We start from the raw sequence: 24,733 nt of genomic DNA on the forward strand, positions 1-24,733 counted from the left end.
CATAACAATCGATTCCAGCAACTTCCCAACCACTGAAGTCAGGCTTTCAGGTCTGTAGTTTCTTTTCTGCTGCCTCCCACCCTTCTTAAATAGCGGAGTAACATTTGTAATTTTCCAGTCATCAGGTACTATGCCAGAATCTATCGATTCTTGAAAGATCTTTAGTAATCCCTACGAAATCTCTCCAGCTATTTCCTTCAGAACCCGAAGGTGCATTCCATCAGGTCCAGGAGATTTATCCACCCTCAGACCTTTAACCTTTCTGAGCACCTTTTCAGTTGTAACTTTCACTGCATGTGCTTCACTTTCCTGACGCTCTTGAATGTCCGATATTCAGTACTGCAGATGTCTTCCACCGTGAAGAATCATGCAAAATACGCATTCAGTTCCTCTGCCATCTCTGTGTCTCCCATCACAATATCTCCCGTGTCATTTTCTATTGGTCGTATATCTATTCTCAACTCTCTTTTACCCAGTGGCAGCCATCCTTTAGCCAAGTCTCAGATTTGGCCACAACGTCATATTGCCAATCTAGCTGAATTTCAAGACCATCCACTTTATTTCTTATGCTGCAAGCATTCAAATACAGCTCTGTGTGGTGCACCCTCTCCAAACCTGTCATGCTACGTTTTGGAGGACAGGAACCCCCGAACTTGCCGGAAAGTCTGAGGAATGGAAATGAAACTGAACTGAGAAGATGCTGGGACATGAAAATGCATTTTGGACCGATGAGGCTGATGTTTGTTACTCCAGGATTACTTACAAAACTGTTGGAGCGACCAAGGATACCCCTTTCTGAGAGAGGTCTCGCCGGTCATCCAGTATTGAATGAACTCCGCACGTATACACAGGGGAGAAACTGTACAACTGCTCAGACTGCGGGAAGGAATTCACTCAGTCATCTCAACTGAATGAACATCAGCGAGTTCACACTGGGTAGAAGCCGTTCACCTGTTCCAACTGGGAATGAATTCACACTTTCATCTCGCCTGTCTACACACCAGACTGTTTTCAGCAGTGAGAGGACGTTGACCTGCTCAGACTGCGGGAAGGCATTCACACACTCATCCACACTGCAGAGACAGTGGTGGGTTCACACTATGGTGAGGGTGGTCACCTGCTCTGAATGTGGGATGGGTTTCAATCAGTCATTCATCCTTGTGTCACTCTGCCGGGCTTTGACCCATTGTTAATCGGAGAGATCAGAAGCTTGAGAGGACGGAATTCACTCAAGTTCGCCAGCTGAGCATTAAAGGCAGTGGTTTCAGGGCAGGTTATTTTTGAGCTTTCACCAGGGGCCAATCAACAGTCAGGCAGCAGCAAATGGAGTGGCCGATGCTGGACTGGGCAGAGTTGGAGTGGAGACTTTGAGGCTTTACCTCTTTGAGGGTTCAGTCAGGACAGCCTTCGCACAGAGAAGGCAACATTATACTGGAGGTGGAAGTTTTTTTGCCCCCTTCCTCACATTTGCTCAGTTAGAACAGTCAAGATGCCAGGCAGGATAGTGGAAAGCTCCTCTTGCGGGATGTGGGAAGGCAGGAGACCCTCCTGTGTCCCTGATAACTACACCTGTGAGAAGGGCATCCAGCTTCAGCTCCGAACAATCCACATTAACGAGTGGGATCTGGAAGTGGATGAACTCCAGGTCATTCGGGAGGCTGGAGGGGTGATAGGTCGGACATATAGAGATGTAGTTGTAACCAGGCTGCACACCACAGGAAACTGAGTGACAGTTGCGAAGTGGAAAGGGGTGGGGGGACAGCAAGTGCAGTGTACCCCTGTGTCCATCCCCCTGAACAACACATATATCACTTTGGTCACAGTTACAGATGGTAGGATAACCTGGCAAAGGAAGGTCACAGCAGGAGGGTCTCTGGCACTTAGTCTGGCTCTGAGACTGAGAAGGGGAGGATGGAGAAGAGGCGAGCTGTGGTCATTGGTGAATCATTAGCTAAGGGAACTTACTGGATGTTCTGTTGGCGAGAATGAGATTCCAGGATGGTATGTAGCTTCCTGTGTGCTCCAGGTCTGGGTTATCTCCGGCCGAGCACTCAGCTTTGCTCAGGAGGGTGAACAGTGAAGGTCGTGATCCATATCATTGGTACCCATATGGGCTGGTAGAGTAACGAGGTTCTGCAGGAAGTGAGGTGCTAAGTTAAAGGGCAGCTCGTCCAGGGCTGTGACCACAGGTCTGTTATCTGTGCCACATGCCAAGAATAGGAAGATTATACAGTTTAACATGTGTCTAAGGATTTGGTGCAGGAGGGAGGGCATAATGTTATTGGATCATTTGAGCCCGCAAGGATTACTGTATGTACAGGAGTGTGAGTGCATTGGGGTAGAGGGGACATGGTTGCTGGAAGGTGAAGTGGGCGGACAGGTCTCTCTCTCTCTCTCAGACACACACAAACATATGCAGTGGAGTGTGAGGGAGGGGACTGGGGAGGGATAAGGGGAATGAGGAGGATGGTGTTAGGGCTCATTCACAAAGTCTCAGACTCACCCAACCGTCCCCCTCTGGAATTGGTCCCATTCCCTACCCCAGGCTGGGGGTGAGCATTGAGTTGCCTTGCCAACAAGAAACTGAATTGTTGATAGCATCTGGTTAACATCAGTAATAAATTTAAGTTGAACTTGAACATTGAAACGTATTGTTTTTAAAACTTGTACTGATGAGAAATAATCTCTGTAAAGGTCCAGGAGTGGAAAATCAACCGGTGTTCAGCTCCATTGCTCTATGCCAGACAAGAACCTCTATCTGAGTCTGTCCCATCTGTCTGTGCTTGACACGCCTCCCTCTAAAGTTTCCTTTTTCTGTACCTGTCCCAGTGTCTTTTATTTTCCTTCACAACCTCATTCTCCTGCCTGCACCCTTTAACCTTTGATGACTTTACTAATCAATGTATGTTTTATCCAAACAGGATGACTTGGCCTCTGAGCCGTCCGTGGCAATGAATTTCACAGGTCCCTCATCTGTCTAAATGCATGCTCTCTGGTATTTGACATTGTGACCCAGAAGATTAAAAGTGGCAGTTATCTACTCTATCGAGATCTTTCGTTATCTGATCAACTTCTATCAGGTCACCCTGAGCTCCTCCACTCCAGAGAAAACAGCCCAAGTTTATCCGAACTCTCCTTACACAGTAGGTTAGGATTCCAATCCACACAACATCCTGGTGAACCTGTTCTGCAATCTCCTCATTGCTGCCCCAAACACCAGTGGCGTAATGGACTTAAACTAAGTAAATAGTGAATTGTTGATTAATAAGGGTGTCAAAGGTGACTGGTAGAAGGCAGCAGCGTGGGGTTCAGAGGGGACATCCAATAGCCGTGATCGAATGGTGGAGAAGACTCAATGGACGGAATGGGTATTTCAGTTTCTACTGAATTGATGTATAGTGTTGAGATGCGAAGTGGTGGGGAGTAAGGTGCGGGTGCAGGTAAGAGTGAGTGTCCAGGTAGGAGATGGTGTTAAGCACCTTTTCACCATGTCTGGTAACGAACAACAATTAACTCAGAGTGGATCAATCATAAGTGCTTTTATGTTTATTTGCAGCAAGGGAAGACTAGCACTGCCCAGGTGCTGGTAATAGCTTTATCAAAAAGAAACAATACCATCACCCCTTTGGACACAAGTTCAAGGACAGGGTGCATTCTGTTGTCTGCTGAATCAACGTTTGGCATTCTTCCAGTCACACAGCTGCGGTTCTGCACTCAAGTGCTCAGGTACCATCAGCATCATGTTGCACCAAGATTATTAGCAAAGCACTCCGATGCAATACAGGTTCCATTTTGTTACAGAAAGAAATGCCATTTTGGTACAACAAGTGAAGTACGTTTCCCTAGTGGTGGAGAAGCATTCCTTCACACCCCCTTACGTCACTCCCCATTTCTGTTCACACCTCTGATCCTTCACACCTCACCCTCTGTGAAAACCCTTACATCACTCCCCATTTCTGTTCACACCTCCGATCCTTCACACCTCACCCTCTGTGAAAACCCTTACATCACTCCCCATTTCTGTTCACACCTCCGATCCTGGCGGTGCTCACCATCTGTGAAAACCCTTCTTACCCAACACCCATAGTCATTTTGTAACCCCGCCTGACCCCTACACCATTTACCATCCCTGTAAAGCCTCCACCATCCACACTGGCGCAATAGCTGACAGCTGACCTGAGAAGGACACCGAGCGTGGCAGGTAGCAGCGCTCACAAAACACACTCACACCAGCTGACATTTTTTATAACCTGACCGATTTGCATGGTTATCTTGTCTAAACCGCTTCCTACCTTCCTATCTTTACCTTACCCCAGTCCCCCCACTGATCTCCGTCCTGAAACATATCCTTGCCAGCGAGGGAAGTTCTATACGCTCCCATTTACTTCCTCCCTCAGCTCCATTCTGGCTCAGAAACAGTCCTTCCAGGTGAGACAACATTTCAAAATTGGGTAAGAATAGGATGATTCGGCAGATGAATGTGTGGCTGAAGAACTGGTGCAGGGGCATTGCATCAGATCTCTGGGTCATTGGGATCTCTCCTGGGGATGCAATGATCTGTACAACAGGGACGGGTTGTATCTGAACCTGGCGGGGTCCAGTATGCTCGTGGGCAGGTTTGTTAGAGCTTGTGTTTAAAATAACTTGTCAGGGGGATGGGAACCGGAGTGTGAGTGCTGGGGATGAGGTAGCTGGTTGGCAACAGAGGTAGCGTGCAGTGAGAGTACTAGCAAGCACCATGCTGCCCTCATGTTATGAGAGACGGCACACCACACGATCAGCTTTATCTGTGCCTGCTCATGCTGTGTCTGTGCCTGATACGAGAACCTACACACTGAATAGAAGCTTCCTTCACTGTGCTATCAGAATTTGGAACAGCCTTCCAGATGCTGTGGTTGGAAACATCAGCGACGATGGGTTCCAAGCCTTCAAGAGTCGAGTGCACAAACACCTATCATCTCTGGGAGGGAAGGCACATGCTTCTTCATAAGATATGATGAAGGGGACCGGGATGGCAATGCTTGGCTGTTGGCAGGTAGGGTTAATACCTGACTTTCAAGAGCACTTTGAGTTATGTTCCGGCTGGACTTAGTCCTTAAACTGCTAGAGAACAGTGCGTAAAGAACAGATGCTGTTTTCTCCCAGTCGTGATTAGTTTTTAGTTCCAAGTGCTCCTGTCACGTTTTGTCACCCTGCAACCTTATTCTTCAATCTCTTTGAATAATGGAGGACAGCAGGTGTATAAATGTCTCTCTCCAGCAGACTTCATCATGACTCCAGTATTTCTACTATTTTTTAAAATGTTTCTTAATTGTACATATGATTTTCTTGTGTTCTATCGCTGAGCAGCGGTGAACCATCTGATTGGCCTGTCAGAGCTCTCTTTGGGAACTAGTTGACGTGATCAGCATTTCTGATCCTGGCTATTGTTCACGATCACACGTAATAAACAAAAATGCAGAGGCTGATATCAGGTGAAAATTGCAGTCAACGGAATGAGTTGCACCGTTAAAATGAGACAACATCTATAAGGGTGATGATTGCAGGGCTGAAGGAACGTGCGCAGTGTACAGAGTAACAGAGGTGAACTTGTAGCACAGTGTGATTTGAGTACATCTCCGTGTCGTGGCTGAAAGAAGATTACAACCCGGAGCTTAACGTCCAAGCAGACACGTTGTATCTAAAGGACAGGTAAGTAGGCAAAGGGGTGGGTGCCTCTGCTGGTAAATATGAAATCAAATCATTACAAAAAAAGGGCGGCAAAGGATCAGAAGATGTAAAATCTCTGTAGGTAGAGCAGAGAATCATTAAGTGTAACAAGACCCTGCGACGATTTATGTGCAGACCTCCAACCGTTGTAAGGATGTGGTCTACGAATTACAATTGGAGAGAAAATGCATGCCAAGAGGGCTATGTTACGATAGTCATGGGGGATTACAATTAGGAAAATCAGGTTAGTGTTGATTACAGAGGGGGAAATTTGTAAAATGCCAACGAGATGTCAGTTGAACACGTTGGGGATCAGCTATTCTGGATTGTGTGTTGAGCGATGAACTAGAACTGAGTGCTGATGAAATCGCAGAGCACACTCGATGGGCCGAATGGCCTGATTGTGCTGTATCATGTGGAGTTCTGGTCTAACAAACCCCTGCAATGCTGAGTGACCAAGGTTCAGTCCTGGGTGTGATGAACTGCTGCAATATCTGCAGAATCTGACATTAACAGTCCCTCGTCAACTCGCAACTAGATTTAGTTACCATCTGACAGTGACTGCAGGTCAGGGTAGGAGACAGGGGAGAGACTACATCTGCTGACCCGTCTGACAGTGACTGTAGGTCAGGGTAGGAGACAGGGGAGAGACTACATCTGCTGTCCCGTCTGACAGTGACTGTAGGTCAGGGTAGGAGACAGGGGGAGAGACTACATCTGCTGACCCGTCTGACAGTGACTGTAGGTCAGGGTAGGATACAGGGGCAGAGACTACATCTGCTGTCCCGTCTGACAGTGACTGCGGGTCAGGGTGGGAGACAGGGGCAGAGACTACATCTGCTGTCCCGTCTGACTGTGACTGCGGGTCAGGGTGGGAGACAGGGGGAGAGACTACATCTGCTGTCCCGTCTGACAGTGACTGCGGGTCAGGGTGGGAGACAGGGGGAGAGACTACATCTGCTGTCCCGTCTGACAGTGACTGCGGGTCAGGGTGGGAGACAGGGGGAGAGACTACATCTGCTGTCCCGTCTGACAGTGACTGTAGGTCAGGGTAGGAGACAGGGGGAGAGACTACATCTGCTGACCCTGTTGGTATCAGCCCCAGGGTACTGAAGGCCTGTACGATCCTGTTCTCTGGTATTTTGCAGCACCATTACAATCTGAGACTGAGTCAGGAAAAGATAACGGTGCTGGGGAAGACTTCCTGCTTGGTTCCTTTACCCAATACGGTGACTCCATCTGGACTTAATGACAACAGACCAATTGCCCTCATGTGATGAAGGTGATGCAGAGGCCGGTCCAGACTTACCTCGGACCCTCTACAGTTTCCCTACCAACCTCATGAGGGAGCGGATGATACCATCATCTCCCTGTTGCAGCGAGCTCACTCCCACCGGGATGATGCTGCTGGCATTGTGAGAGTCACTGTTTTTGATTTCTTTAATGCCTTCAATACAATCCAGCCACGTTGTCTGAGCAAGGGTGGCCGTAGACAAATTCACTAGCTCCTGGATTACTGCCTTCCTGACAGACAGACCCCAGTTTGTACCGCTGGGTGGTTCTCTGCCTGAGGTGGAGATGAGTGACACTGGAGCCCCACAAGGGACTGTCCTGTCTCCGTTTCTGTTCACACTGAACACCTCAGACTTTCAGTGCAACTCTGAGTCTGGCCACTAAAAGATGTTCTCTGATGACTCTGCCGTAGTTGGGTGCATCAGAGATGGGCAGGACTCGGGGTACAGAGGGCTGGTTTAACAGGATTGTGGAATAGTGAGGGAAGAATCAACTGCTCCTGAACGTGGTCAAAACCAGAGAAATGGTGATAGATTTTAGGAGGGAGAGGACTGTGATGAGTCCTGTATACATTCTGGGAGAAGAAGTTGCGATGGTGAAGGAGGACAAATACTTGGGTGTTCGCCTCGGCAAGAGACGCGACTGGAAAACCAACACCAAGACTGTTTAAAAGAACGGGATGAGCAGACTCCATTTTCTAATGAAGCCGAGATCCTTGAACACGTGAGGCAGGATTTCGCAGATCTTTTACCAGTCTGTTGTAGCGAGTGCAGTCTTCTTCGCTGTTTTACGTTGGGAAAGACTAAATAAACTCATCAGAAAGGTTGGATCCATCCTTGGCCACAACCCGGACTCTTTCGAGTGAGTGGTGGAGTGGATGTCACTGATCAAACTGTTATCGATTATGGACAATCCGGAATATCCTCTCCATGACCTACTGAATAGGCAGCAAAGCCCCCGACCCCTTTTCAACAAACTCACTCAGCTCCGCCCTCACAAGGATCGTAACAAAAATCTTCTGCGACAGGTGAACACACATCATAGTTCAATAGCCTCTGCATTGTTGTTTCATACATTATTATTGCACACTGATACAGTGTTATTGTGTACATTATTATTCTGTACTTTATTTGCAGTAAAGTCTGCCCGCTGCTTGCTGTGCTTTTAGATGTTGCTGCTGGAACGAATGAATTTCCCACTCGGAATTAATAGAGTATTTATTATTATGATTATTATTATTCTCCAGCCCTTTATCCAAACAACTTCCCAGCTCTTTACTTCACTCCTCCCCCTTTCCCGGTTTACCCTATCACCTCACCTGCCCCACATTCTGACTCCCTCCCTTCCTTTCCAGTGCTGAAGAGTCTGGGTCTGAAACACCGACTGTTCACTTCTCTCCATAGTTGCTGTCTGCCTCCCTGACTTTCCTCCAGCATTTTCCGTCTGTTGTTTTGGATTTCGGCATCTGCAGATTTCCTTCTGTTTGCTCACACGCGCATGCGCAGAGGTATGAGGTCATCCCAAATATCGCGCATGCGCTCAGTAGAGGAGAGGCTCACAAAGACCGGCCGCAGGTAGGAGAGGTCTCCGGTGGGGAATTAATCAGCGGCGTCTGAAACGTGATTGACGGGCTATTACTGTCAGCTCCTGCCGCACTGGTCCTGCACCCCAGCACAGTCCCGGTCCGTTCCCTCTTTCTCAGCCCCACGATCCGTACCCAGTGCCGCCAGGCTTTCGGCTAATGAGCGGTGGGCCGCCGCCTTTTCTGCGGCGCATGCGCATCGCTTTATTGTTCGGTGGCTGACAGACAGGTTTCTGGTTCGCAGGCCCTTCTGGGTAAAGAGGCAGCCATGGATGACACTACCAAGCATTGTTCCCCTACAGTCGACGGAAATGGGAGCGAATGTATCTCCCAAACACTGCCGTGTTTCAGCTATGTAAATCCGAGGATTAGTAACTCGGAACAAAAATATAGTTCCCAGTTGATCTCGGTGGAAGAGTTTACCTTCCAGTCAGTGAAAATGTCAATTAGAGCTGTATGGAAATAAAACCTTCCGTCAGATTTAGTTCTCTCTGAGTGAATAACGGTATGAAACACCTTTGCCTCGATGACAAGTGGCTTGTGGCTTTTACATCACAAAAGTGCCGCAGTCCATTGAGAATAGCCACTGCCCTCCACTTTATATTCATTGGCACTGCCATCGATGGGTTTATCACTGTCAATCAGCTGGTGGAGGGTATCCGAGTAATTAGTAAATCTCCAGGATGATACATGTAAAAACAAGTGCTCTTTGTAGTCTTGTGGAACATGACTAGAACTTGAAATAATACCAAAGGACAGAGACAAATTGAGCCAAGTCTTAGGTTGATTGAAGTCAGAAATAGCCCATTCTCACACAGACAGGAATACAGTCAGAGAATTTGATGGTCAGTCAGAATGTCTGATCTGTGCCTTGTTCGAAGATGAGTGCATATAGAAACATAGAAATCTACAATATATTACAGGCCCTTCGGCCCACAGTGTTGTGCCGTCCATGTAACCTATTCTAGAAACTGCCTCGGATTTCCCAACCACATTGCACTCTGTTTTCCTGAGCTCCACGTACATATCTAACAGTCTCTCAAAAGACTCCATGGTATCTGCCTCTACCATCATCGCTGGCAGTGCGTTCCATGCACCTACTACTCTCTGTGTGAAAAACCTACCTCTGACATCCCCTTTAACCCTACTTCCGACACCTTAAAACTACACCAATTCAGCCCTAGGGAAAAAGTCTCTGGCTATCCACACGATCAATGCCTTTCATCACTTTATACACATCTGTCAGGTCACCTCTCATCCTCCGTCACTCCAAAGTTCACTCAACCTATTCTCATAAGGCATGTTCTCCATTCCATGCAACATCCTTGTAAATCTCCTCTGCAGTCTTTCTATGGTATCCACATCCTTCCTGTAATGAGGTAACTGAACTCAAGACTCTCAGTGAGTTTAAAGAAGGTCTTATATAGCTGTAACATTACCTCACCGATCTTGAACTCAGTTCCATGGTTGATGGAGGCCTTCTTAACAATATTGTCAATCAGCACTGCAGCTTTGAGTGTAAAATTGACATGGACCACAAGATCTCGCTGATCCTCCACATTGCCAATAGTCCCAACATAATATTGTGTTCTGTCTTCAAATTTGATGTACCGAAATAAACCACAGCACACTTATCTGGGTTGAACTCCATCTGCCAGTTCTGCATCCTATCTGCATCCTGCTGTAACCTCTGGAGAACTGTCCAGACTCTTCACAACACCCTCAACTTTTGTGTCATCAGCACCCTTCTCCTTCCTCATCAAGATCATTTATAAACATCACAAAGAGAAGGAGTCTCAGAACACATCCCTGTGGATCACCACTGGTCACCGTCCTCCATGCAGGATACAAACCATCTACAGCCACCGTTGGCTTTGTGGGCAAGCCAATTCTGGATCCACAAAGCAAGGTCTACTTGGATCCTTGCCTCATTACTTTCTGAATGAGCCTCACATGAGGAATCTTATCAAAAGTCTTACTGAAAGCCATGTACACTATATCCAATGCTCTACATTCATCAGTGTGTTTTGTTACATCCTCAAAGAATTCAATCAGGTTCATAAGGCACGATCTGCCCTAGACAGAGCCATGCTGACTATCCCACGTCAGATTATGCTTCTACAAATGCTCATAAATCCTGCCTCTCAGGAGCTTCTCCAACAACTTGCCCTCCACTGAAGTAAGAACCACTGGTCTGTAATTTTCTGGCTGATCTCTACTCCCTTTTTTGAAAAGGGAAAAATGTCTTCAAACCCTCTGGTACTTTTCCTCTCCCTATTGATATGCAAAGATCATCTCCAGAGGCTCAGCAATTTCCTCCCTCACTTCCCACAGTATCCTGGGGTATATCTCAAGTTGAGTACCCCCAACTTGTGTTGAAATTGGTAAAATGTGACGCCAGAGCTCACATTCAGAGGAAATCATACAGAAACATGTAAAATTATGGAAGGAATAGAGAAGATAAAGGCAGGAAAGTTGTTTCCACTGGTAGATGAGACATTGCCTCAAAATTCGGGTAAATTGGGATGGAGATGAGGAGGAACTGCTTTTCCCAGAGAGTGGTGGATCTGTGGATTTCTCTGCCCAATGACGGAGTGGAGGCTTCCTCAGTAAATATATTTAAGACAAGATTGGATAGATTTTTGCATAGTTGGGGAATTAAGGGTTATGGGGAGAAGGCAGTCGGTGGAGATGAGTCCATGGCCAGATCAGCCATGATCTTATTCAATGGCAGATCAGGCTTTAAGGGCCAGATGGCCAACTCCTGCTCCTATTTCTTTTGTTCTGATGTTCTCACCACAGATGAAAACCTCTCCTGAAATATTGTTCTTCAGCCATTGATGTCTTTTTCAAATATTTTTACAGGTTTGAAATTGCAGAGCACTTGTGTACAGGAATCTTCAACACAACAAAACATCAGTTTTTCTGTCTCTGTCTGGATATTTAAGGAGTGACCAAATATTTTCTTTGCAACGCCAACACATCTGTTGTCGATCCTTGGAGATGAAGAAGTATCTCATCCCAGCTGGTAAATGTATTCTGTCTCTGAAATGAAGTTTTCTCTTTTTACTCAGTGAAATTCACTGGAACCGGGAACTGAGAACACACCAGCATTTGTTCACTGGAGATCAGTTCTCAACTGCATTGATTGTACAAGGCATTCAAACGTCTGACTTTCTGAATTGCCAGAGAATTGATCGTAGTGAGATATCATTCTCCTTCTCTCAGTGTGGGAAGAGATTCACTCACAGGCTACCCACAGACACGCCAGTGAGTTCACAGTGGGGAGAAGCCATTCACCCGCTCTGTGTGAGGGAGGGGAACCACTCAGTCATCCAGTAATGAAGATACATCAGCAAGTTCACACCATAGTGAGATGCTACACCTGTTCTGACAGTGGGAAGCCATTCTGTTATTGATGCTAAAGGTATATCGGAAAATTCACCAGTGAGAGGACATTGACCTGCTCGGATGGTGGGAAGACATTCACACACTCAACCACAACACAGTGACACTCGCGAGTTCACACTGGGCAGAAGCCATTCGCCTGCTCTGAATGTGGGAAAGGGTTCACTCAATCATCTCAACTGAATGAACACCAGCGAGTTCACACTGAAAAGATGCCGTTCACCTGCTCAGACTGTGGGAAGGGATTCACTCACTCCTCCAAACTACAGAGACACCAGCGAGTTCACACCGGGGAGAAGCCATTCACCTGCTCAGACTGTGGGAAGGGATTCGCTCAATCGTCCAACCTACAGACCCACCAGCGAGTTCACACTGGGGAGAAGCCATTCACCTGCTCAGACTGTGGGAAAAGATTCATTCAGTCAAATCACCTGCTACAACATCAGTTAGTTCACACTGGGGAGAGACCATTCACCTGCTCAGACTGTGGGAAGAGATTCCTTCAGTCATCTGACCTACTGACACACCAGCGAGTTCACACTGGGGAGAGGCCATTCACCTGCTCTAAATGTGGAAAGGTATTTGCTCGGTCATCTGTACTGAAGGAGCATCAGCGAGTTCACACTGGGGAGAAGCCGTTCACTTGCTCTGAATGTGGAAAGGTATTTGCTCGGTCATCTCAGCTCTTGAGACACCAGCAAATCCACTCTGGAGTGAAACCATTCCTCTGCTCAGAATGTGGGAAGGGATTCACCGATGCAGCTCAGCTGAAAGATCATCAGTTTGTTCACACTGTGGAGAGACCGTTCACCTGCTCAGACTGTGGGAAAGGATTCACTCGGCGTTCTAGACTACTGACACACCAGTTAGATCACACTGGGGAGAAACCATTCATCTGCTCAGAATGTGGGAAGAGATTCACCCATTCCGCTCAACTGAAGGAACATCAGCGACTTCACACTGGGGAATGGCCATTCACCTGCTCTGAATGTGGGAAGGGATTCACTTGGTCATCTCGACTGAAGGTGCATCAGCGAGTTCACACTGGGGAGAGACCTTTCAGCTGCTCTGAATGTGGGAAGGGATTCATTCAGTCATCCAAACTTGTGAGCCACTACCGAATTCACACTGGGAAGAAACTGTTCACCTGCTCCTATTGTGGGAAGGAATTCACTCGGTTGTCTGAGTTTAAAATACATCAGCGAATTCACACTGGGGGATGCCACTCTCCTGTTCTGAATGTGGGAAAGGATTCACTCAGTCAATTCAATTAAGACTATAAGATATAGGAGCAGAGGTCGGCTCTTTGGCCTTTTGAGGCTGCTCCGCCATTCAGTCATGGGCTGATCCAATTCTCCAGTCATCCCCACTCCCCTGCCTTCTCCCCATACCCTTTGATGCCCTGGCTAATCAAGAACCCATCTCTCTCTGTCTTAAGTGCACCCAATGACTTGACCTCCACAATTGCATGTGGCAACAAATTCCACAAATTTACCACCCTCTGACTAAAGTAAGTTCTCCTCATCTCTTTTCTAAATGGATGACCTTTGATCCTGAGTTGTGCTCTCTTGTCCTAGATTCACCTACCATGGGAAATAACTTTCGCATATCTAATCTGTTCAGAGCTTTTAAAATTCAGAATGTTTAAATGAGATTCCCCTCACGACCCCAGCCCCCATTCTCCTAAACTCCAGGGAATACAGCCCAAGGGAAGCCAGATGCTTCTGTTATGTGTAACGCGCTGTAAGGTTTCACTGCTAACGTAGTGACTTCTTTGTAATGTTCACTGCTGAAGTAACAGTTTCTCTGCAGCAGCAATGTTCGTGTTATGGCTGGCGATAACAGGACTGTGGGATGCATGTCAGCCAATCAGGATTTTGTTGCTCTGTTTCGTGAATCTAGGAGCGTTGATTTTGTCAGAGAGAGAGAGATGGAGAGAGAAGACGCGAATGGAGAGATTTGCTAGACTGCCGGAGAGGGTGGACTCGGAGCGCGGGTCCGAAGGGCAGTAACGATCGGAGGAGGCCGATGGGGACCGACAGTGAGCTCCACTTTTGCGCACAGACTGTTTAATAAGATCGCACCCTTTATTCAATTTTGTTTCTCTACTAACCATACAGTCAAAGTAAGAGTTATAAAGCTTAATCATTTAATCGCAAAGTGTGTTCTGTTTCTTATTTCTGGGCACTAATTTGTAACAGGGGACACATCGGGCAGCATCCATCCAAACGACATTTCTTCAGTTTGGCCGGGAAGGGGGTTATCACCCCCTAGATTAAGCCGCTAGGCAAAGCGAGAATTACAATTGTGGGGGCTGCGTTCGGGATTGATTCTGTTGGATGCTGTGGAATTACCCAGAGAAATGAACCAGTGGGGCAGATATTTGTACTCCGGATGAATTGTTAATTCCACTGTTAGGTTCTGTTGAAGTTGTGATTGTGAGCGGAGACTTGATAAAATGGCGGATGCTGCTCTTGTTCTCATGCAGACCAGCGCTGAGGGAGCTGGAGGCGGAGATTTCAAAGACAGGTTTCTATCATTTCTGTGGAGTGAGGGGAAAGAGTGGTCGGAGTTGGAAGATCTAATTAGTCCACGTCCCCCGGTGGAGAGTGAGAATTCTGAGGTAGTAGCCGCCCTTACTTCTCTGGCGAATAAATGGAAAAATCAGATTCCAAGTCGCAGCTATGGCAGGCTCCACCTATTCTCTGGAATAACACCCACCCCGAAAGGGGAGGAGGAGTATGAGACGTGGGCGGAACGGACCTCTCAGTTGTTCGATGAGTGGCAGTGCTCGGATGATGAAAAGCGACAGTGATTGGTTGAAAGTTTGAATGGGCGGGCCGTTGACGAGAGAGCTGTCAGGTTACATTATCCCGTAGCGACAGCTGTCAGTTATCAACAAGCACTGGGCAATGACTTTGATCCGACTGGAAGCCCAGTGGAGCTCCTGGTGGCGTTTCAGAGCATGCGTCAGGAGCAGGGGGAGAAGGTTTCTGCTTTTATTTTACGGCTAGAGAGGCAGCTAAATTGCTTGCGGCACAGAGGGGTCATTCAGGCGGCTGAGGTGGATCGGTTAAGAATGGACCAGATAGCCAGGGGCGCAGTGTCCCATGATCTGATTGTGTGGAGTCTCTGACAGTCTCGTAAGACGCGTCCCCTCCATCTTTTGTTGAGCTGATCAGAGAGGTACGGGAAGAGGAGAATGCGGCGGAAGCACGGGAGGACTCAGTCAGCAGGGTACAGTCCTCGGTAGTGTCCCCTGCGGTGAAGTGACCACAGATAGCCTACCCCGGGGAGCGGTAGAAGAGATTGTGGCAGAGTTGAGAACGGAGATACGTCGGTTGTTATCAGCGGGTGTGACCCCCCCCCCACCATATGTTGGGGCTGATGGGGGGGGGGGCTGCAGATTCCCCAAGGGGATGAACAGTGCGGAGGGCTGCTGGCAGCAGGTCTCTCGCCAGAAGGAGAGTGAGCCCACGGGTACCTCGGCAGGGAGAGTCGTTGGGAAAACCTAGAGGGGACCCAGTTAGGGAACGGCCCGGTATCTCTGGGGGAACACGTTCCCAGCAATGTACCAAGGAATTCCCGAAAGGAAAAGACCCTATTCCTGAAGGCTTAGTGGGACCACGCTCTAGTGTGTCGCTACGGATAGAGAGTATTTACGCTAAAGCCATATTCGACACGGGATCGCAGGTCACGTTACTGTACCATTCGTTTTACAACCGGTATCTGAAGCATTTTACCCTTGACACCATTCAGTGCACTGGAGATTTGGGGTCTCAGTGCTGGTGATTATCCATACGACGGTTATTTGTCAGTGAAACTGGAGTTCTCGGAGGCCGATGTGGGAGTGTCTGAGGGTCTTGGTATAGAGGTGCTGGTTTCCCTGTTGAGAAGGGCTGCGTTTCAATTCTGGTGGGGACCAACATCCCTCTGGTGAGGAGGCTCATGGAGGTCTGTAAGGAGAAGGCGAGGGAGAGATTTTGGAGACCCTGTCCGTGCTCCCAGTGTATCAAGGTGATTTTGAGGAAGTGTGTGGCAGCATTGGGCTGGATACCAAATTTAAACGAGGGACCGTGTGGTTCACCCAGTCGAAGCCAATGTGATACGGCCCGGGGAAATAGCGAGAGTGATGGAGACCCACCATATTTCCCAGAGTGCCTGAGGGCGAACCTTTCTTAGTGGACGCTCTGGAGAACTACAATGGGGTGTCGGGATTTCTGGCTGGAGTGCTGGTGAGGCCCGAATTGCAGAAGCCCTCAGTTTTACAGCCGAGCAGGGTGGCAGTGATCGTCAGGAACACTACGAAGAGGGAGGTCACCTTCAAGCGGGGGATGCCCCTGGCGCATTTGTTCCTGGTGACGGTAATGTTTAGAGCCCCCGTGAGGCACGCCGGGGAGAAACTATTGGAAAAGCGGGGGAAGTTGACCGCTGAGTCATTCAACTTCGGGGACTCCCCGGTGCCGCCGGGCAGGAAAAGGAGGCTGGTGGAGAAGATGTTGAAGCTGGAAGGTGTATTTTCCATTAGCGAGTTTGATGTTGGTTGTTCCAAGAGCACGCGTCACGCTACCCGGGTGACCGAGGATACCCCGTTTAGAGAGAGGTCGCGGCGACTGGCCCCTGCAGACATGGAAGACGTGCAGCAGCATTTGTGTAAGTTGAAGGGAGCTGGGATCATCACTGAGTCCCAAAGCCCCTAGGCCTCCCCAGTAGTCGTGGCCCGGAAGAAGAACGGGAAGGTACGCATGTGTGTGGACTATAGGACTCTGAACAGGCGCACCGTCCCTGACCAGTATACGGTCCCGAGGCTCGAAGACGCGCTGGTCTCTCTGAGTGGTGCAAAGTGGATTAGTGTGCTGGATTTGAGGAGTGGATAGTAGCAGATCCCCATGAGTGAGGCCGACAAAGAGAATACAGTCTTTATATGTCCTCTTGGATTCTTCCAGTTCGAAAAGATGCCCCAGGGCATATCGGGAGCCCCTGCAACCTTCCAGCGGGTCATGGAGAAGACGGTAGGTGATATGAACTCGCCTGAGGTGTTGGTGTATTTTGATGACCTCATAGTATTTGGATTCACCTTGGAAGAATATGAAGCGAGGCTACTCAAGGTGCTCGCTGCCTGAAAGCTGAAGGGTTAAAACTTTCCCTGGACAAATGCTAGTTCTGCCAAACGTCTGTTAGCTGCGTTGGACACGTAATCTCACGGTTTGGAGTAGTGACGACCCGGCTAAGATAGAAGCGTGATCACTTGGCCAAGGCCCCAGACGGTGAGCGCCCTGCGCTCATTCCTGGGGTTCTGTGGTTATTATCGGAGATTCCTGATGGAGTTGTGACAGACCCGGCTAAGATAGAAGCGGTGATCACTTGGCCAAGGCCCCAGACTGTGAGCGCCCTGCGCTCATCCCTGGGGTTCTGTGGTTATTATCGGAGATTCCTGACGGGCTACGCCAAAGTGAGTCACCCCTTGAATCAGCTTCTGTGTGGTTACCCTCCCCTGGGGAAGAAAGGGAGGGGAGGAGGGACAGGAGGGTGGAGAATATCTAAACCCGTCAGAGACTTTTGGACAGAGGTGGATGATTTCAGTCTGAAGCACCGGCCGGGGAGCCGGAACATTGATGCGGATGCTTTGTCCCGACAGGTGCATGAGGGACTGGACAGGGACGAGGAGGGGGAGAGCGTTCCTGCCCCTGGGGTGATGGCCCTGTGTCAGTTTGCCATCACCGTGAAGGCATAGGAAAAGGAGCGGCCGGATCGAGCAGTGGATCAATTGGGAGCTTCCGATGACGCCATACCCCAGGTTTACTGTAACCTGACTGCTGCCGGAATTGAGTTCTGGGGAAGTGGCAGCTGCTCAGCGGGATGACCCGGGCATTGGCACTATTTGTTCTGCGGTAGAAAATTGAGACACGGCTCAGACAGAGAAGAGAAAACAAGCTTCGGTGCCTCCATTGCTGAAAGAGTGGCCTCGACTGGAGTTGAAGAGCCAGATATTATTCCGGGTCACGTCATGACAGGTCCGACCCGGCGTTGCCAGCTGGTCTGCCCAAGAAGTATCAGAGGATTGCACTGATGTCTCTTCATGATGATTCTGGACATTTGGGGGTGGAAACGACCTATAAATTGCTCAGCGACTGGTTTTACTGGCGTCGAATGAAGTCGGAGGTTGAAGAATACTGCAAGTCGTGCATTCGTTGCATACGCCGGAAGACACTGCCTATACGGGCAGCTGCTTTGTCCCACTTGCAGAGTGCAGGGCCCCTGGACCTCGTGTGTATAGATTTCAGGTCCATAGAACCCGATGCCAGCAACACGGCTAATGTCTTAGTCATTACGGGCCACCACACCAGATATGCTCAGGCTTTTCCTACCAAGGACCAGAGGGCGACTACGGTGGCAAAAGTGTTGTGGGAGAAGTATTTCGTTCATTATGGCCTTCCCAGGCGGATACATAGTGACCAGGGACGGGACTTCGAGAGCAGACTCTTCTATGAGTTACTGCGCATGCTTGGAGTTGAGAAGTCGAGGACCACGCTCTATCACGCGCAGGGCGATCCCCAGCCTGAGGGGTTTAATAGGACCTTGCTAGACGTACTCGGGACCCTGGAGATCAGCGAGAGCTGGTGGAGTCAACATATTGATATCTGGTTCACTGTTACAACTGTACACGAAATGAAGCTACTGGGTACTCGCCATGTTATCCGTTGTTTGAGCGCGAGGCGAGGTTGCCCATTGACCCTTGTTTTGGTACTGGTGAGGGTGACTTACCACCGAAGCCTTATCTGAAGTATGTTGTGATATGAGGAGCGAGCTGAAAAGGGCTTATGAATTGGCTGGGGCTGCAGCCGCCAAGCAGAATCGAGGAAATAAGAGGAGGTATGATCAGAAAGTGAGGTTCTCTCAACTCCTACCGGGAGACCGAGTCCTCATAAGGAATTTGGGGCTTCCTGGAAAGTACAAGTTAGCTGACCGCTAGGTGGCCACACCCTATGTGATGGAGAGTCAGATGCCAAACCTACCAGTGTTGCGGGTGAAACGAGAAGAGGGGAAGGGGCCTGTCAAGATTCTCCATCGGAACCACCTGTTGCCTCTGGCACAAGAGGTGCAGGTAGATCCAGAGCCCCACTTGGGGCCTACACCTAGTAAGGGGACTCTGCGAAAACGCGGGGCGACTGCACTGCCCACAGCGGGAGAGGCTGGTCCGGGTCGCGCCCAAGAGAGGGATACTGATTCGGAGGGTGATGATCTGGATGTGAGGTACATGCTGCCTTTCGCTAACTCCCCGTTGATTGAGGAAGAAAGCCCTGGCCCTTTTCCACTGAGTCAGGTGAGGTGGAGGGGGTGGGTGAGTTGTGGGCAGCCTGGGTTACAGCAGGACATTGAAGGAGAGGAAGCGGGGCCTGGACACGGGGCAGAGGGCTCCGGGTTGCGGGGGTGGGGGTGGGGGAGGACTCGGCAAGCAGACACGAAGTATCACCAGCAGCGTCTGAGTCTGAAGAGTTAGGTGAGGAGGTACGGATGTCTCAGAGAATTAGTAGACCACCGGATAGGTTGATCTATGTAGCGCCTGGGGAACAGTGTGTGATCTCTGCTGTTGTGGCGAGCTATGTCACTGACTTTGCATCTGGATTGGACTTTGTGTTTGGGGGAAGGGTTGGCGAACTATCTCAACGTCATGAGGACATGACTAAATTTGGTGGTTGGGGGAAAGTGTAACGAGCTGTAAGGGTTCACTGCTAAGTAATGGTTTTTTTGTAATGTTCACTGCTGAAGGAATGGTTTCTCTGTAGCAGCAATGTTTTGGTTATGGGCGGAGATAACCGGACTGTTGATGCATGTTAGCAAATCAGGATTTTGTTGCCCTGTCTTGTGATTCTGGAAGCAGCTGCTTTTGCGGGCTTTTGCGAGAAGGAGAGAGAGAGAGAGAGAGAGAGAGAGGGAGAGAGAGATGAAGAGAGAAGACGCGAACGGAGAAATGTGGTAGATCGCCGAACGGGGTCGTCTCCGAGCGGGGGCCCAAAGGAGGAGATCGATGGAGGAAGAAGAACAACTGAACTGCGTGAGCTCCAACTGCGTGTGCACAGGACCGTTTAATCAGATTGGTGCCTTATTTTCATTTTATATATGTTTTTTTTCTCTACTGACCATGTAGTCAAATTAATAGTTATACAGCTTAATTGTTTAACCGCAAATTGTGTACTGTTTGTTATTTCGGGGTACTGATTTATAACAGGGTACACATCGTGCAGCATCCACCCCGACGAGATTTCTTGAATTTGGCCGTACTGGGGGACTATCACCCCGTAGATTAAGTCTGGAAGAAGCGCGTGTTACAATTCATTTTCCTTCCATTTATAAAATAGTTAACCCTTTCATTTCTTCTTCCATGCACTTCCCGACACTGTGCACCATCTGCCAATTTTCCCCATACTCCTAAAATACTGATTCAGTCCGCCATTTCATTTGCCCCCATTACTAATTCTCGTTTACCCACGGCCGGAAATTCGCCCTCTCCTCCCTTTAACATGTCACGTAGCTGAAGAAACCTTTGGTGTCCTCTTTTATATGACTGTCTAGCTTAAATTAGTATTCCATCTTCATGTTCTTAATGACTTTTTGGTTCACTTCTCTTGGTTTTCATAAGCTTCCAAATTGTGTAACTTCCCACAATTGTTTTTTACTCAATTATATCGCCTCTCTTAGATTTTTATGCTGGCATTGACATTCCTGCGAAATTCTTCTTCTTTTGTGATGTATTTATCCCGAGCCTTCCGAATTGCTTCCGGAAATTCCAGCCATTGCTGCTCTGCCGTAGTCCCTGCCAGTGTTCCCTTCCGATTAATTCTGGCCGATTGTAATTGTCTCTGTGATTACCGGTACTCTGCTGTAATACCAGCACATCTGGTTTAGCTTCTCCTTCTCAAACCTCAAGGTGAGCTCAGAAACATTCTGCTCATTTGCCCCTAAAGGTTGTTTTGCTTTCAGGTTTCCAGTCAGTTTCTCTTCATTGCCCCACACCCAGTGCAGGAGAGCAGATCCTCCAGTGGGTTCAAACGTCAGCTGCCTTAAAAAGCGATCTCGAAGGCACTCTAGAAATTCCCAGAAATGGAATCCAGGATTAACCTGATTTTCCCCATCTACACGCATATTTAAATCCCCCATGACTATTCTACCATTTCCCTTTCGGTAAGCATTCACTGTGTCCCGTTGTAATTTGTAGGTCACATCCTCACTGCGGTTGCATGGTCTGTACAGGGTCTTTTCACCTTGTAGTTCCTCAGCTCTATCCACAATGATTCAACACCTTCCGCCCCCATATCACCTCTTTCGAATGATTTGATTTTGTTTGTTTGTTTGTTTGTTTTTTAACAAACAGAGCTACGCTACCACCTCTGCCTTCCAGCCTGTTTTTTCCATACTATATGTATCCTTGGATACTAATCTCCCAGCTACAATCTGCTTTCAGCTATTGTCGTCAGTCATTAGTAGCAGAGGCGGTCATTAAGATGGGGCGGCTTTTCACCAATTTAAAAAAAAACAGTGTTTATCCAAACCCCGCCCTATATTTTCACGTTAGCCCGTTATTCATGTGGAAGTTGGAGACTAGAGAACTGGCAGTGGATTGGCCACCCAGTATCACACCAGCCCTACAGTTGTCTGGGGACGTCAGACTGTGAGGCACTGAGCAGGAAAGGGAATAGATAGACATATCCACAGACCAAATGCTGGGCGGCATTCTGGAGCAGTACATTGATTGGCATATGGCGGGACACCGAGTTTATGAGTCACCATGACGGTGTTTTACTCCCTCACGTCCACGCCCCCTCCCTCCACCACACAGACTACCCTAATGTCCCGGAACTGCCGGTAGCGGGGAAAACCCGCCCGGAAATAACACCTTGGCCATCAGGCGGTGAATGAGAGGAACCCGCACTGGCTAGTGCTCAGGACGCCGCTTTATTCATGAACTGAAGCACCGAGGTGACCGGATATTTCACCGCGCCGATCAGCTGCTCCCTGAATTTCGACTGAGTCACCGCGTAAATAAATGTATTCGTGCAGCAGCTGAAATTCCTCAGCAAAACTCCGACATAGTGAAAGATCCATTCGGAATCACTGAAATCAGATCCTTTTCCTGCGACCTGATAATATATGACATTTACAACGTATGTCAGCCACAGGAGGATGAAGTTGCCGGAGAGGGTGAAGAGTAAAACCACAGACCTCCTCCTGCTCTCCATCTCCGGGTCACTGCGGTTCTCCCCCTTGCTCTGACCCTTCAGCCCCTTACGGACCCGACTGGCCACTAAAATGTGTCTGACTGTCAGAGCGTTGAGCAGCAGGATCCCAGCGAAAGGGAGGAGCGGAGTTAAAACCGTATCGAGCCAGTCATATCCCACCCACCCGGGGTCAGTGAAATAATTTTCCTTGATTCTGCAAAACCACGGTACATTGTCAATGATCACGCTGTGTTCAAACGTGAAATATCGTGGAATGTTTTTCAGACAAGACAGTACGCCGGTTGTTGTCAGAGCCACAGCCGCATTTTTCCCGGTGCAATATTTTGTTTTCAGCTTCTGGCAGCAAATGGCAACAAACCGATCAAAGGTGAAAGTGACGGTGAACCAGACCGAACAGTCTGTGGCTGCGTACGTCAGTGAATCGATAACACTGCAGACAGGGGTGCTGTCCAGAAAATTCCACGGGAAGTAATACCAATTGATTCGAGACAAAATGACCTCGGTGACAATAGTCAGTAGATCCGCCGCTGCCATGGCCACCAGGTAGCGAGTGGTGCAGGTAGAGAGGCCGCACTTTCCCCGGGACAGGATCACAATCGCCATTAAATTGACTGGAGAGAGAGAGAGAGAGAGAGAGAGAGAGAGAGAGAGAGGTGTGGGGGTGGGGGAGAACCGACCCTAGCATTACTGAACACATTCTCCAGGAATTAAAGAGGGATCGGACTTCAGCTAAAGATCAAGCGTGCCAGAGTCTGTGAACGGCTGCTAATCTAACATCGGACACGGGTCACACTGTCTCTGACCTGCCTTTTTCAGTATGAAGATACGACGATGTGTGAACAATCGTCGAGGATAAAAATAAGCTGTATGAACAACAACGATCGGTGCTGATCCCGATTCCAGTCACTGACGGAGCCGGTTTCACTGATTTAACCGTGACTGACCAGGCCTCCTGAAGCTCAGCGTCTGATTGGACCGAGAAGGGATACAGAGGGGAGCAACGCACGCGAAATACTGGCGGGACCCAAAAAAAAATCTATCGTTTCGGGGCGAGACCTATCTTCAGGTCGATACAGCGCCCAATTTACGACGGGTCTCAGGAACAACTTGGTAACCAGAGACTGAATGACTCCGTTAACGGATTAATTCTCCAGCACAGTTCAATTTGATAACACGCGGCAGCAGATGCATGGACACTGGTTCAGGTGATCTGTGCCAGACTCCACCGGGAAACGTGAAACACTGGACCAGGGGTTCTGTCTGAATAATAACTCAGTACAAGTGAACTTCACAATGTAAACCCATCCCAGTCACCCTTTCACGGGGACCCTCCGTTTCCCAGCTGTGGGACAACTCTGGACAAGGTCCCATTAAAAGCCTCCCAGTTACACCGTCCAGGAGAACTGCCCGCCCCGGTACTGGGACAAATCTGGACAAGATAATATTAAAGGCAAAAACAAAGTTCAGGTCGATTCCCTGAGTTAGAGGAGAGACCGGGGATTCGTTCATCTTGTCATTAAATATGAAATAATCAGGATGTTGAATTGATAGGATAAATATCTTTGACGGATATCTATGCAAAGATCATCAACTTGGAAGCTTGTCGATTGATCATAAACAGGTTCACACCGGTTAACACACGGAAATACCAAACATAAACTGCTCTGTTCACTCACCAGGAACTCCAGTGACGGCAATGAGCAGGTACAATATTCTCTGCACACTGTTGTACCGTTTCAACATTGCCGACATTTCCCCTGCGCGGCAATGTGTCCCCCTGTGCCTCAGGCGGTCTATTGGAATGAAATGTTGAAGCACCACATGTCCCGGGTTTATAAACACCATCTAGCGACCCCACAGGGACAGACTTCAACATATTGTATAATAAAACTCCTTAACTTATTTAGAAACCTATTACATCAGACAGGTGCCATCCCCGCGGTGACAGGTTGTGATTAATTTAGTGAATTAATTTTTAGACCACTTGTGTGAGTTAATTTGTCCCAGTAACAGCATCAGAACCTTCGAGGTGTCTTATCAATAGCATTTGCTTCCACTGTAAATATGTACTTCAGGAAAATGGAAATCATTTATCAAATACAGAATATTGAAATAAAGTCTGTAAAATTGCATTGAATCGCCCACTATTGCCATTCTCGTCAACGGTATAAACTCTTGATGTAGTTGGTGTTTTTGTGGACTCGACCTAGAGGGTCCTTTGTAAGCTGTCTGTGTGTGGCGACATGAATAACCACTTTCCGATCCATGAAACCTTCCAACTACTTCACTGACTTAGTCATAGTCAGAACATTTGGGACCTCGTCCCGAAACTACCCCTGACCCTACCGCATGGCCATAAAACTCAACAGTCCAGTGGTGGTGGGGTGAGAATTTCTTAATCATATCACCCAACATATGTCAAAGAACATGGCGGAGAGCTGGAAAGGTAGATGAAACTTCCGTTATGTGTGTGTGTGTGTGTGTGTGTGTGTGACTGTGTGTG

At 48.5% G+C, this 24,733-nt stretch overlaps 2 protein-coding genes across 2 annotated transcripts in view; one reads left to right on the forward strand and one right to left on the reverse strand.

Annotated features, from left to right (window-relative positions):
* Positions 1-14,117, forward strand: part of LOC140185200 (uncharacterized) — a 28,960-nt gene extending 14,843 nt beyond the window's left edge. Inside the window, exon 3 of the mRNA XM_072238602.1 lies at positions 12,207-14,117. Within this exon, the coding sequence (XP_072094703.1) occupies positions 12,207-13,266 (1,060 nt within the window). The 3' untranslated portion in view covers positions 13,267-14,117. The remainder of the gene's footprint in view (positions 1-12,206) is intronic.
* Positions 14,118-21,933: 7,816 nt separating this feature from the next.
* On the reverse strand, positions 21,934-23,973 carry LOC140184970 (probable G-protein coupled receptor 139). Its single transcript, XM_072238210.1, has 2 exons — positions 23,907-23,973; positions 21,934-22,841 (listed from the first exon to the last, which is right to left on the reverse strand). Exons 1-2 carry the CDS (start codon positions 23,971-23,973, stop codon positions 21,934-21,936), a joined length of 975 nt encoding a protein of 324 aa, XP_072094311.1.
* Positions 23,974-24,733: the final 760 nt, after the last annotated feature.

Source organism: Mobula birostris, chromosome 20 (genome assembly GCF_030028105.1).
Source record: "Mobula birostris isolate sMobBir1 chromosome 20, sMobBir1.hap1, whole genome shotgun sequence".
Lineage (NCBI taxonomy): Eukaryota > Metazoa > Chordata > Chondrichthyes > Myliobatiformes > Myliobatidae > Mobula > Mobula birostris.

Coding starts and splice junctions, on each gene's coding strand:
- LOC140184970 (XM_072238210.1), bottom strand. CDS start 23,973: ATGTTGAAACGGTACAACAGTGTGCAGAGAATATTGTACCTGCTCATT. Junction 22,842..23,906: donor TGCCGTCACTGGAGTTCCTG/GTGAGTGAACAG, acceptor CTCTCTCTCCAG/TCAATTTAATGGCGATTGTG.